The sequence below is a fragment of the Quercus suber genome, unplaced genomic scaffold (genome assembly GCF_002906115.3).
Source record: "Quercus suber isolate HL8 unplaced genomic scaffold, Cork oak 2.0 scaffold_200, whole genome shotgun sequence".
Classification (NCBI taxonomy): domain Eukaryota; kingdom Viridiplantae; phylum Streptophyta; class Magnoliopsida; order Fagales; family Fagaceae; genus Quercus; species Quercus suber.
The window spans coordinates 113,633-128,725 of NW_027069658.1; the positions used below are offsets into that span (position 1 = coordinate 113,633).

A 15,093-nucleotide genomic window follows, 5' to 3' on the forward strand; every position below is an offset into this window, starting at 1 on the left:
TGCCATTCTGGGAAATTCGAAGAGTCACCACTGTTCACGGCAGGAAAAGAAATATATGTATATATGAAGGGGCCCACAGTTTAAAAAAAAAAAAAAAGCCCGCGAAGGAAAAGAAAGAAGGGAAACAAAAAAAAGAGGGGACAGAAAGGTCTTTTATTCACATATGGACCACAGGAACGCTCCATATGTTCAGGGGGCTAAATGTTGAGGGTCATTTTTTTGAGATAGGCAGAAGGCAGCCCAACCCAGAAATACGGGCAGCAGAGAAGCGGCAGACTAAGTAAAACCATTAGGCCCGACTAGCAGGAATAATGGATCACAGGCCCTTAATATAAACGAATGGGTCTTGAGGAAGTAAGTGGGCCTAAAAGGCCCAGAAAGAGAGAAAGCAGCACCCATGGGCAGTATGTGGTATGGAAAAGTGAGAATGGGCCGCGGCAGGCCCAAAGCAATGTAAACAAAGAAAGTAGGGGATAATGGCAAGCCCATGAACCCCAAGGCTGAGAATAAGGAAATTGGGCCAGGGAAGCCCAATTAAGTTAGTAAAAGCCCATGGGATGCGGAGCTAGTAAATGGACCAAGGAAGTCCGAAGGAAGTAAATGGGCCGGAAAGGCCTAAGTGAAAAGAAAGGGACACCGGAGCCCATAAGTGAGAACACCAGTGGCCATATTAAGCCATTGGGGGAAAGAAAGGAACGGTAGGCCTGAAAAGAGGCCCAGTAGGAACAAATTGCCGCAGCAGGAAAGGCTGAGTAACGCGGTAGGAAGCCAAGGCAATTAAAGAATTGGGTTGAAGAGAATGCAAAGCCCAGTACTCAGTAAAGCCTAGACCCTATGGGAGCGGGAAATCAGAGTAGCAACTCGTGAAAAGCCAGAAACGGATGGCAGGCAATACAGGCAAAGTCTCCAGTCCACGGCAGATGCATGAATAGCAGGCAGATTTCAGACATATGCACACGCAAGGCCTAAGCACCACTAGCATGTACCCAGCCAATACGGGACATGGTGGGGTCATGGGTCAGAGGTAAGAGGGCATGGTTTGGAGGTGGGGAGAGGGGAAGACTTGTTTTAAGGTTCTTGCTTAAGCTCTTTTGGGGGATACGTCCTGCTGGGATGACATACCACCCAAAAGAGGCAAGGTTGAGTTGGAACTAATAGGTGCATGCCATGAGGGATAGAGAGAGAGAAACATCACCGCGGCAGGAAGAGGTGCCATGGCAGACTAACAGACAAAATAGTTGTCTCTGTCTGTAACAGGGAAACTTGCAGACAGAACAGTGATGGTCAGCAAGTACGCCTAGACCAAACAAAGGTGGTTAAGGGGTAGAATAGTAAAATCCGGTCACGGCAGGCACTATAAGAAGAAAGCCTCTGCTGTGTACAAGAACGGCAACAAGGACGAGAGCAATACAACACAACGTAAAGAAAAAGACTTTGAAACATACTTAGAAAAACAGGGGAGCACAATACTAAAAACTACAATTGTGGAAATCACTAAGGAAAAACTAGAAAGGAGAGAAAGACAGAGAGAAAAAAGGCAAGTGTTAGTGGCATGCATCGTTAGGTCCCTTCTCTTCTCTCCCTCTCAAATCCCTACTCTCTTCTATAATCGTCCGGGGCATTGTCCATTCAGGTCCGCCTCCCTCAAACCCATTAATTTCCATGGCAGGAATTCTTTTCCTTGGAGGTTAATCGTGTTGAGAAGAGGCGTTCTTCCTCCTTGACCTTGCTCCCGCGGACCGAACTGGGCTTATTTCCTTTATTTGTGGATTAATCTTTATTACCATTTGCCCTTACTATTTTATTTGTCAAAAATTGTTCATATTATTGTGATTATGGATCATTTGGTCATTCACTATCAAAAGAACTATCTGGTCATTCCAGAATACATTGTTCTGTTTTTATCAATTATGTTTGTTTACCACAAGCTTCTCTGAAACAGCTCTGCCTGCCGTAAGTACTCTCCTGGCAGACGAGGCCTAGTTTGTGCACAAGCCGGCCAAGTTGAGTTCTAGTTAGACCGATCTCGACTTCCGCAACCCAAAACACTTGGGCCTACAACCACAAAGGGGCAGCCCAGCCCAACATGATAAAAAAAGGCTCCAACAGCTGGAGATGGCTCCGATGGGTTTGACAAAGGTTTGAATCGAAGAGGGTGTGGGTTGCTAGAGATGGCTCCGATGGGTTTAACAAAGGTTTGAATCGGAGAGGGTGGATTGCTGTGTTTAACCGTGGGTTGCTGTGTCGTGTTTGGTCAGCGAGGTCTGGGTCGTGCTTGGTCAGCGAGGTCTAGGTTCTGTGTTTTGATCGGCGTGGGTCACGGAGTGGTTTTTTTTTTTTTTTTTTATGTGGGTTTTTGTTCCTGTGGGATTTTGGTGGGCAGTGGGCAGTGGTGGCGTGTTGGGCGTGTTGGAGGCACGGTGGTGGTGACTGGGCAGTGGAGGAGCGGTGTAGAGGTTGAGGGAAGGTGGAGAAATTCTCTGATGCTGGTGATTGGAAAAAAAATAAAAAATAAAAAATATATCGTGGTGGCGGTGTAGGTCTGGGTCGATGATTGGGTCATGGAAGAGGATCAGGTCATGGTGGCAGCGGCTCCGATGATTATTCTTTTTGAATGGGTTTGCTCCGGTGGGTTTCAAATCGGCTGGGTTTCAAATCGGCGATTGTTGTTGATGGGTTTGCTCCGGTGGTTGTTGATGGGTTGAGGTGCCGTGGCTATGGTTGTTGATGGCTTGTGTGTTGCTAGAGGTTGAGGGAGAAGGAGAGGAAAAAAAAAAACTGTTGAAAAGCGCAGGAAACATGAGTCTAAAAAAAAAATAACAGTTATAAAGAAATAGTAAAGAAAGATTAAAAAATAATATTTTAATCAAAATAGAGTTTTAGGATGTAAGAGGTATTGTAAAATTGGATGGTATAATGATAAAGTGAGGTTTTGGAATGGTAAAATAAATTAGCATTAGCATTTTCCAATGCTAATGCTCTAAGAATTCAATGGTATCATTCAAACCACTGGAAATGCCAGTCGAGTCCAAGTCAAGTCAGTTCTATGTCTTTTTAGTAGACTAGAGAGACATTATTAAACGCGCTTTGCTGTCTCTGAGTGGGAAAAGTCTGATAAACTAGCACCAACAAGGGATCAAATTCATATATCCTCATTGTGTGGTTGAAGTTCTTTTATGTTGGAGACAATTTTTGAACTCATTCGGTTGACTCAAGTCAATGTTTGGAAAATGTTTAATGGACAGCAACTTGAAAAATATTCCTATAAAAGTTCTGATATTTATGTTATCACCTATTTATTCCACTGGTTCTGTGGTGATAGTGGAGGAGGACATGAATTGCATTTACAGAGATCCCAATGAACCCGTAGAGGCTCGTATTAGGGATCTTCTTTCTCGAATGACTTTGAAAGAGAAGGTCGGCCAGATGACCCAGATTGAGCGCCGTGTTGCCACCCCTGATGCCATCAAAGACCTCTCTATTGGTACACAATCACTCTCTCTCAGTCTCTTTAAAGTTTCTTCATGTTTGTGTGTATGCATGTGTGCACTTGTAGAAGAAAGTTCTTTGCTTTTTGTACAGTAAGTTATGTCATTTGGACTTGCATGAAATGACACTTTTGAAATTAATAAAACACAACTTTTTTAAATTTAATTTTATTGGGTAAACTACACCCGCCTCTTTTTGGGCATTACAAAAATGACTTCCCCAAGTTTCATGAAATGACACTCTCCCTTTGAAGTTTTTATAAATGTAATAGTTTAGTGAATGAAACTAGAAGTGGAGTTACTGTCAAATTAGGAATTTGGTGAGACGTCCTAGAATTTAAAGGCTTTTGTTTATGTAGGACTAATATAGAGTACATGGAAGGTTAGTTTTTTTTTTTTTGTCAATCATGGAAGGTAAGTTTAGTATAAGTAGAAATAGAGACGAAGGAGTGGTAAAACTTGATGGCTAAGAGATACTAAAGAGTGAGAGTTTTTGATATCTTGCATCAATAATTCATAATTCATAAGGATGGAGAGATTGAAGAGAATGTGAATCATAGGATAAGAGCAAGATGAATGAAGTGGAAAAGTACATTAAGAGTTCGTTTAGATAGAATTTATTTTGTTGAAATTGAAAACACTATAACAAAATAATTTTTAAATGTGTGAATAGTATCGTAAGACTCATTTTTAATGAAAAAGTTGCTGAAAAGTGATATTTGTGGGTCCATAAATAGTGCACGAGTGCACTATTCACGGTTGAAAAGTTAACCTTTGCGACTACTATTCATAAACAGTAGCCACATTAGTCCCTGAAACGTGTGAAAACAAAACAAAAAAAAAAAAAAAAAAAAAAGAGGAAAACGCAAAACGTGCAAACACTGAAACGCAACGCATATCCAAACTCAGCATAAGAGTATTTTGTGATCATAGAATATTTATTAAGTTAAAGGGAAAATTTTATAAGACTACTATACAACCAACTATGCTCTATGGTACTGTTAATAACATTAGTAGAGGATCGATAAAAGGTAGAAGAAGGCCAAAATAACATTAGTAGAAGTAATAAAAAATGACATGTCAATTAGGTTAGTAATAGAGAGTATGGCTTCAAATTGAATAGAATGGAGAAAAAAAAAATATGGTCGACCCTAATTAATACGTTGAGAATCTATAGTCGAGCCCAAAAACTTTGGACTAATACTATGTTTGATTGAGTGAATTTTAGGGAGGATGAGGAAAAAAAAAGGAAAGAAAATGGGAATGAAAACATTTTTTTTGTGAGTGTTTGGTTGAAGGGAAGGGAGGAAAAAAAACTGGTGGGGCCTGGGTGTTTTCTCCCCGGATCCACCAAAATGTTTTCTCTCCAAATTGGAAAGAAAACAAGAAAGAACATAAATGGACTATAGCATTCCTGTGTAGCTTTGCTGTTGCTCAACGTTAACTGGGTTTTGCTGCTTCTTTTTCCTTTTTTATTTTTATTTGTCTTTTTTGTTCAACTGCTACTTTTTTATAATATTTAATTTCCTTCGTTGGTTTTTGTTTTTTGAATTTGCCCAGCGATATGTTCAAGAGTAGGAGTCAACAATCGCCAGTCCACTCGTCGACGGTGGAAGTACCATTAAGGCACTCAATGGAAAGGACAGTCAGAGAAAAAGAAATAAGAGAAAGCCAAGAGAGGAGTTTGACCCGAGAGGGAAAGGGAGAGAGAGATCTAGGAAAATGAAAAATGAAAAATGAGTTTGGCACTGTGTCTGAATTTAGTGTTTATTGATGATTTTGTGTTTGGTTGACAAGAAATTTTAAGAAAAATTGAGAAAATTACTACAAGTTTTTTTTTTCTTAATCTTTAAATCTTAATTCAGGTGAATTTTGATTTTTAATTTTGTTTTGATTTTTAATTTTTTTATTTAGTTAAAATTAATAAATTAATTTTTTAAATTTATATGCTGATGTGTCATGACTGGCGTGGTATTTTTATAATATTTTAATTGCTCTGGTTGCCACCTCAGCTATTTTCGTCAGTTGATTGACGGAAAGGACGAAAATAACACGCGTTAATTGGTTTAGAGATTAAAAGTGATAAAATTAAAATGTAGAGACCAAAATAATAAAAAAAATTAAAATAAAATAAAATATAGAGATTAAAAATACATTTTAAAAGAGTCCTTCTCCAGCAGGCCTAGCACACATGAAACGCCTCTGCATTACCCATCAAGTTTTGTTTTGGTCTTCCGGTGAAATTACTTTTGGCTTTTCGCAACAACATGCGCTGTCTTGCTCACAAAGAGACAAAAATTGACTAAACCAAAGTAACTGTAGAAATAGCTATAGACACTTGCTTCTCAAAAAAAAAGAAAAAAAAAAAGCTATAGAGATAATTATAATATATTACTAATTTCGTCATTCAAACATTTTTCTTTAATTTTTAAATATTTTATATTTGAAGAGGTGTCAATTCAACTATAAAATTTTTGGCAAAAATAAGAATTTGAAAATAAAGTACAAACAATACTAGTTAGCCACAAAACTCATGGCTGCAATAGCTTGCTACAATGCTACTTATATATTCCTTATATTATTAATTTATTATACCATTGCTTTTATGCCATTTTTGTTCTCCTATTGAGTGTTTTATAAAGTTTCCTGTGCGACTTATCAAGCATTTAATAGTCAATCTTATCTGGCAATGTTTGTCCAATGATAAATTTTGGCAAAAATTTGTGAAGGATGGAATCTAAAGTCTAAACTGGCCTATCAAAACAATTATAATAAAGTCTTAACTTTCATGAGAATAAAATAAAGTCTAAACTGGCGTCTTGTCAACAATAATACGAAGAAGTAGAGTTGTGCAACTATAGTTTGCTTTAGTTTAGCTAATATCATTTCTTTATGAGTTTTTTATTTTATTTTTTTATATTAATAGAATCTTTTTATTAAGAGTTGTCAACTCGATCTAATCAGCATATCCATTCACCTATTGAAGTTCGTTACAACAATTCTATTTATTCAGAGTATTTGCGGAGTGCAGGTACATTGCTATTTTACTATAATTTAGCTCCTCAAACATCAAAATGATGCTCCAGCAGTGGAGTTAAATCTATTTTTTTTAGCTTCATTGCTATAGTTAACATCTATAAATAGATGTGTATTGTTCATGAGAGCTAAAAAAACAAATATTATTTTATTCTACTGGCCTGATTATTTTATTAAAAACCCACACCGTGCCTTTCTCTCTCTCTCAGTCACCCCATCTTTCAGCTTTCATCTCATCTCTCAAAACTCTCTCAACGTTGTGCTCCGGTCACTGGGTCATGGTTGTGCTCCAGCCCCGTGGATTGAAGTGGCTTCCCTCACCTCCACTCCGTCGCTGAGTCATGGTTGTGCTCCGATGTGCGTTGGGGTTGAGATCGGTGTGTGGTTTTGACATTTAGGTAGTTGGATTTGGGTTTGGTGGGTTTTGGCGTTTGGGTTGCTGGATTTCAGGGGTCACGGTGGTGATGGGTCGTTTTGCTGGTGGTGGGTCGTATCGGCGTTGGTTCGATTTGTGATTTGTGGCTGTGGGTTTGTTTTGTGGTGTGCTGTGGATTTGTTTTGTGGTGGCTGTGGGTTTGTTGGTGGTGGTTGTGCCGCATTTTTTTTTTTTGTTTGTGATCGGTGATTTTATTTGGTCTAGGTTGAGGAAAAAAATTGGAGTTTTTTTTTTTTTTTTGCTATGGCCGGTTTATTTTATTGTAAGTTATATTATTTTATTTGAGTTTATATTATTTTATTGTGTTAAAAGTTAAAATAGATTCACTCTGCAGTTGTATTAAGTAAAATAATAAAGTACTTTTTGTGTAGTTAAAAAGTTAAAAATTTAGATCTACTGCTGTGGATGGTCCAAGGCCCAAGCANTCGGTGGTGGTAGTGGTGGTGGTGGTTGTGAGTGTGGCTGATGGTAGAGGTGGTTGTGGTTAGAACTATGGATGTTTTTTTGGGTAGTGAGATATATTATTTTATTGTAGCAATTATATTATTTTATTGTGAAGTTTATATTATTTTATTGTGTTAAAGGTTAAAATAGATCCACTGCTGCAGTTTGTATATAGGTAAAATAAATAAAGTAACTTTTGGTAGAGCTAAAAAGCTAAATTTTTAGCTCCACTCTATGAATGCTCTTATTGAAAAATTTGGCTACTTGTAATAATTTTGTACTATATATCTTTTTTTTTTTTTTAATTGTGCTCAACTGCTCATGGTAAAGAGATATATATATATATATATATATTATTAATTTTGATAATGGCCCTATCAATTCGTATTTACTTTTCTAACCGCATGCTTTAGACATATAACTATTTGACCATTTCGAATGAATTGCTTTTTTTTTCCCCTCATGGTGGTTCTAATTCTATGATTCTATCTTTTCTACCTGTGGGGTCTAAGTATGACTAATATACATTTGTCTTTTGCATTGTTGAAAGATTTTTTTTTTTTTTTTTTTTTGGAACATCAAAAAATATTGAGGGGGAGAGGATCAAGGGCGTTGTCTACTTGTCTTCATTAGATCTGCTCACCCTACCTATACATTAGTGAGACTCGAACTTAAGCGTTTATAAAGAGAAAACTAAGCTCATATCACCTCACTGAGGAGTTTTGATGATAAAATAAATGGTACATTGTAGAAAGATGCTCACTAGGATCCATATTTTGCATTTTAAATTGTTTTAGCCATTGCCTATGTCAAACAAAATCTTAAACCTATATATGCTTTAATTTTTTGTTTTCTTCGAAATTATAAAATGTAAAATCAACTACTCTCTCTCTAGGCTGGACAAAGGACAAATCTTGTCGAGAATAAATCATTCACTTGAAGATAGTCATTGTATCTTAAAAAAAAAAAAAATTACAATTTGTGAATTGGTCACTTAAAGAGTTCAATATATCTTTGTGCATTTGTATTAAATTGACTTCTAATTTTATGTATTGAATCATGGACAGCACGACACTATCAGCCTATACATCCTTATGGATACATGCCTCACAATGAGAAGACCAGTACAGTTTATCTATGTCCACCAAATAAACAATTATGAGCAACCCTCATGATCCCCACGTGAACATGTAAATAGTAAGAGTGACAAATTGACAATCCCATATCGTAAGAGAATCAAATTTGATCTTATTCATTGTCATGCTTTTGCAAAGAGAGACAAATCATTACTGGTGGTTTATTTTGCCCCCATTATCGGTATTAATTACTTAATTTCATTTGAAAAGAGAGAGAGAATATCGAAATAGATATTTAATTTTGTATGTCTCTTCAACTCATATTAAAGCATATGATATATATATATATATATAAAATATATGAGAGGATTACACTATGCATCATTGACATGATAGTTGCTGTGGATGGTCCAAGGCCCAAGCAAACGCGTTAAAACTTTTTTTTTTTTTTTTTTTAATTTTTTCCTTCTTCCTTCTTTTTCCTATACTGCAACTACAAGAGACCTATGGCTTCAAATCTTTCAAATGGTAGGATCTACGCCTTTCACTGAAGAATAAATAGATATCATCATCAAAAGCAAACAAAAAAAACCCCAGCAAAAAAATAATGAAGAAGGGGAAAAAAGCAAAAAGCTTCCTTCAAATCAACCACCGTGACCCTTCCCTTCCAAACCCAAAACCCAAAAAAAGAAAAGAAAAGAATATCTCATATCTCTCTCTGTTTACTTTCTTCTTTTATGATCTATGATTCTTTCTTTCTCTCTCTCTCTCTCTCTCTCTAGACAAAATAATGAAGAAATCAGATTTTCCAGCACTAGACGTGCTCATCTGCACAGCAGATCCGTACAAGGAACCACCAATAAGGTTGGTGAGCACAGCCTTATCAGTCATGGCTTATGACTATCCAACAGAGAAGATTTCGGTCTATGTATCAGATGACGGTGGTTCACAACTCACTCTCTTTGCTTGTAAGGAAGCTGCAAAGTTTGCAAGTCATTGGTTACCATTTTGTAGGAAGACGAACATAATAGATAGAAGCCCAAAAGGCTATTTTGCATCAATCAGAGGCAACTGGAGATTTGAAGCGTGGGTTCTCTTGCAGCACAGGAAAAAGAAGGAAGAAGGGGAAAAAAAAAAGTTTTGCCCATACAATAATTGTTTGAGAGGGCATAAACTTAATGACCTATTTGGATGTTTAAAAAAAGAGGGGAAGTAGAGTAGAGGGAGGGAGAGTAATCTAATTACCTTGTTTGGAAGTTTTTTAAGGAAGGAGGGGGAGGGGTTTGGAGGGGTTTGGAGGGGTTTCAACTCCCTCTAGCCCCCCATTTTTAATTCCCCCAAATTGGAGAGATTTGGAGGGAGAGTAGAGTACATAAACTATTAACCAAGTAAATTACCTAATTTACCCTTATTATATTAACAAAATTACACAAAGGGAAGGGCTAATTACTCCCTTCCCCCTTACTAATTTTAAAAACATCCAAATAAGGTGGAGGGGAATCATTTTCCTCTACTCTCCTCCCCACTACTCTCTTCTACTCTCCTCCCTCTCTAAACTTCCAAACAAGCCATAAGTCACTCTTAACTGATGCATTTATTATACATACCTGAGGGCATTTTGGGGGGAGTGTCATTTCATGAAATGTTTGAGACACTGTAATTTTGCGAATTCTATTTGAGTAAATGGAAGGGGAAAAATGTTTGCATTTGCAGGAGGTATACTCAGTGCTTGTGGTAGTGGACCCTTTCAGAATGCATTGTCATCAGATTGGGCTGATCTGGCTGATGGGTTTCAAAAGTCAGCACTAGAGTCACGGCTGGGGATACCACTAATATATGGGGTTGATGCAGTTCATGGTCACAATAGTGTTTATGGAGCCACTATATTTCCTCACAATGTTGGCTTGGGAGCTACCAGGTTCGTGTTAGACTTCTGGTCCTAGGGAATCTTACATAATTGTCACTTTTCAGTTTTTAGCAAATCTAAAACACACACAAGGAAAGTAAGAAGCAAAAAAAAAAAGAAAAAAAAGAAAAAAAAAAAAAGAGGAAGCTAAAGCGGTTAGCTTCATAGCCTCTAAATTCATATATTGCATCCAAATTAGATCATCATTTTTCATTCAAAACCAGCAGCAGGAGCATTCCCTGCTTCTTCATTTAATTAATTTGAAAATGTTGGAAAAAAAGAAAAGAAAATGGAATTTATAATTTAAATTTAGGATCCAAGGGAACAGGTGAAGGGCAAGAGCAATGAATCAATATCCTTTGTTGTGAACCACTATAATATCTCACAGTGCCAGCTTACTTTCTCTTTTAGTAGTTGAAACATAGGAATGAAAAATGATTTCATTTATGGGGAAGGTAAATGACAAAGAACTATTACAGTTAATTTTTGTATTTCTTTACTTAAAATTTCTTAGGAGCCAAGTGGAAGGTTACTGGTCTTGTAGCTTCATAGCCATTTGTACTTTTGAACATGTGATAGGGATGCAGATTTGGTTCAAAAGATTGGGGAAGCAACAGCACTTGAAGTGAGGGCAAGCGGCATTCACTGTACTTTTGCTCCTTGTGTGGCTGTAAGTATTATAGATGTACTTTTTTTTCTTTCTTGGCCATTGTTTGTTATGAAGTGGTTGTGATGGTGAACTAGTAATTCTAAGTTTCAGAGTGTAATACCATTCTGAGTAAAGCTTTCTCCAACAAACCGGCTTGGTGTAAACACATATTTGTTTGCAATTCAGCTGATGGTTTCTAATTGGAAGAAGATTGCAGTTACTTGCGAATGTAGCAACTGTTTATGTTTTGCAGTTGGCAATATCTGTTGATGATATGCACTTAGTTTTTTTGTCTTTGAAAGTTGTCATCATTTTGATAATTTAGCTGATTCCTATAGTTTAGAAAGTAACAAACCTGTTTGAATGTTGAAAATTTGTGTCATATAGCTCAATAAATAACTCACAAAAAGGGTTGACTGACGCAGGCAGCAAGGAAATTTTTTTTAATTTAGTTTTGGGAGTCGATTATGTTTTTATTAGTCTACTTATCAAAAAATGTTTTTATTGGTCAATTAGATTTTTATTCAGCTATTAGAAATTTTTATTTTATTTCTTAGATTTAAGGTTATTTTTGTAATTCAATAATTGGGATCTCCCAAATCAATTAAAATTAAGATTTCCTATGTCAGTTAAGATTAGGTTTAATCATAGTATTCAATGTAAGGACACTATTGTACTACGGAGACAATTAACAGTTTGATTGATAATAAAATTTCGATTGAAATTCTTCCACTAGTCTAGCACTGACTCCAGATAGCCTTAAGTGTTGATTCCTAGTGGGTTTTTTTTCCCCTTGCTTGGTGTTGACTTTAAGCAAGCTTAGGTGTTGACTAATTGATTTCCTATCCTTTATTTTACGGTTCTTTGACTCTTTAGGTTTTCTATTCTAGAGTCAAGGGCATTTTAGTAATTCCCCATTTTTTTGGTATGGGCCTTAGTCATGGTCCATGGGTTTTCTTCTATAAATAAGTCTTATTTAGTTTATGAACATTATGTATGGGTTTTGGTTTAATTCAATTAGGATTTTGGTTTACTAGTCAAAGGAGAAGTCCTAGTTCTACTAGGAGAAGCTAAGATTAGGGTCTATGTAAGTGTCTTTTTGTACTCAAACAAGTAAGAGTCAATAGATAAAATTATTGAGTAAGAGTAGTATCTATACAAGTGTCTTAGGGTACTGTTCATAATATTATTTACTAGTTCTATTCACAGCACTGTTCATCATTACTGTTCACATATTACTAAAAAATCTATTTCTATATTTTTTTTTCTTCTCTTTTCAACCATAAATCCAATCTTTTCTCTCTTGAACCCTAACCCCTCTTCTATAAAGGTTCCAAACCCCAAAAATTACAAATCCTCCTAAACCTTAACCCACCCAAACCATACATAGATAAATTCCCATAATTTTTCATATGTCAACATGTGTTTAAGAGTGGAGGGTTTTGTTGACAAGCTTCAATTGTAGTGGAGTAGGCACAATGTTTGTGGTTTTCTTGTCTTTGTTTTGATAATTCAATAGTGACAAGAAGGATGGGGAATTTGAATCCTAGATGTCTCTGATAGAAATAGATCTCAATCCACACAGGCTGATGGGTTTGTTTTGACGTGTTAGGCCATTGCGATCTCAGTTGGAGTAGTCTTAGAGACTCGAGTTCCTGCGTTCTCTAGATCTAACTTTTATAGAACTCGAGTTCCACATCAGCTATGTGCCAGCACTGAAACTCAAGTCTCGAAGGCTCGATTTTGTTACTGAACTCGAGATGTTAGCTTACAAAATAATTTCAAAAATGTGCTTACAAATGAAAATGTTTCATATATCATGTTACATGGCAAATTTCCTCTCAATCTAGGTGTCATAAACTCTCCCACTTAAATCCCTGATCTCTTCGTCAAGGTCCATATTGTGGGGTAGTGTCTCTGAGCCCACATGGGGCTATTAGGTTGTCTTCGATACCATTTATAGCTACCTAAGGAAAAGCACTAGTCACATTGTGTTATAACTCCCAAAAGGACTAGTCTAGTCACAATTGAAGCTCCTTGTAATTCTTTATAAAGCCTAGATTGACCTAGTTTATGATTGATGTGTGACTCAACGCACACCCACACAACACTCTCATCTAATTCAAATCAATATCCAATCAATTTGGGGTACTGAGGCGGGTAACTTCCTATCAGATAAAATTGTGGGTTATGAAAGTTTTAACATTAAAATGAGATGTATGATTCGTATTGTAAAATCTTTCAATAAGATATCACACTTGGGATTTTAAATTGTGAGCTGGAGTTCGACACTTTGAATTGAACATAGATTCTTATTGTTATTTTCTTTTCTTTTTTTCTTTTTTTATTCTCTCCTGTAGAGGTTCGTTTTATGAACAGAATGTTGAGAAAATTAATTTACGTTTTGACAGGTTTGCAGAGATCCCAGATGGGGGCGATGCTATGAAAGTTACAGTGAAGACACTGAAATCGTTAGAAAGATGACTTCCATTGTCACAGGCTTGCAGGGCCAGCTACCCCACAATCACCCAAAAGGCTACCCTTTTGTGGCTGGGAGGTATGAGGGGAGTCATTCATTTGATTCAATTCACAATTCTTTAAAAAACAAACATTTTATATCTTTGATTAGATTAACTCATTAGCAAATTCATTTTCCAAATAGAATATGTATCTTACTGGTAAAGTAAAAAACAAGACAATGGAACAACAAACTATTTCCTTTCTTTCTTTTCTGTTCAAAGCAATGAGTGTTTTCTTGGACTTGGGAAGAATTTTTCTTGATTTTTTTTTTTATCCCTACTTGTATTGTATTTGGTGTATAAAAACTTATGTTGTCCTCTTTCCATATCTTCTGATTCTAAGCATTCACAGCAGTGTAGCTATAATGCTATAATGCTAAAATTTAGCTCCAGAAACACAAAAATCACGCTGCAGCAGTGGAGGCAAAAGTTAAAATTTTAGATGATTATGAACAGTACACATCTATATATAGATGTGTACTGTTCATCAAAGCTAAAAATAAAATGCATTATTTTATTCCGGTTTTGATTAAAAAAAAGGCCACTTGTTCTCTCTCTCATTCACTCTCACCGTGCCTCTCTCTCTCTCTCTCTCTCTCTCTCTCTCTCTCATTCACTCTCATCTAAAATCTCTGAACTTCATCTCTCTCAATCTCACTCTCTGCTCACTGCCTCTCTGCTCAATCTCTCTCCAAGCCCAATCCTCACCGTCCGTTCCTCTCTTCCTCGTCACCACCACCCACTTCCCTCCACCTCCGTCTCTCTCTCACCCACCACAACAACCCCACCCGCCACTTCCTCACCGCTTTCTCCATCGCAAACTTCGTCGTATCATTCCCCGGTGGAGACGACAACAACAACAGCGGAAACAGCGGCGGAGGTGGTAGCAGAGGAGGAGGAGGCGATGAGGGGTCGTCGGCGGAGGACAAGAACAGAGAGGAGGCTTTGATGGTGCTAGCGGAGGCTGGGAGGTCGTTGAAGAATTTGCCGAAGGACTTGGCGGCGGCGATCGAGGCCGGGAGAGTCCTCGGCGCGGTGGTGTCAAGGTTTTTGGAGCTGGAGAAGTCGCCGGTGTTGCGGTGGTTGCTGTGATAAATTGCCAATTGGGTTTTCTGGGTTAATTTTGTTTTATGGTTTAGTTGTCAAAATCACTTCAATTTGGCCAAGTTAGCTTGTGTTTGATTTTTTTTTTTTTTTTTTTTTTGTGGTGATTTGTGCAGTGGGTTTGTGTAGTGGTGGACGGGTTGTGCAGTGGGTTTATGCAGTGGATTTGTGTGGTGGTGGGTTTGAATCGGTGGTGGTTGTTTGGGTGTCGATGTGGGTCCCTTCGGTGGTGGCTGGGTTTGAATCGGTGGTGGTTGTTTGGGTGTTGGCTGGGTTGTTGAATCGGTGGTGGCTATGGGTTGTTGAATCGGTGTGGGCTGGGTTTGAATCGTTAGTTTTGAGTTGATCTGATTTGAGTTTATTTGTTGGTTTTGGGTGATTTTGGAATGTGTCTCTGTTTATTTTGGGTTGGTAGTCCTTTTTTTTTTTTTTTTT

The 15,093-nt window shown here is 37.2% G+C and overlaps 1 protein-coding gene across 1 annotated transcript in view; it reads left to right on the forward strand.

The window, feature by feature from the left end:
• Positions 1-3,222: 3,222 nt before the first annotated feature.
• LOC112003309 (uncharacterized) overlaps positions 3,223-15,093 on the forward strand; it is a 15,461-nt gene continuing 3,590 nt past the window's right edge. Inside the window, exons 1-4 of the mRNA XM_065779137.1 lie at positions 3,223-3,484; positions 10,194-10,398; positions 10,966-11,056; positions 13,447-13,592. Of these exons, the coding sequence (XP_065635209.1) occupies positions 3,238-3,484; positions 10,194-10,398; positions 10,966-11,056; positions 13,447-13,592 (689 nt within the window). The 5' untranslated portion in view covers positions 3,223-3,237. The remainder of the gene's footprint in view (positions 3,485-10,193; positions 10,399-10,965; positions 11,057-13,446; positions 13,593-15,093) is intronic.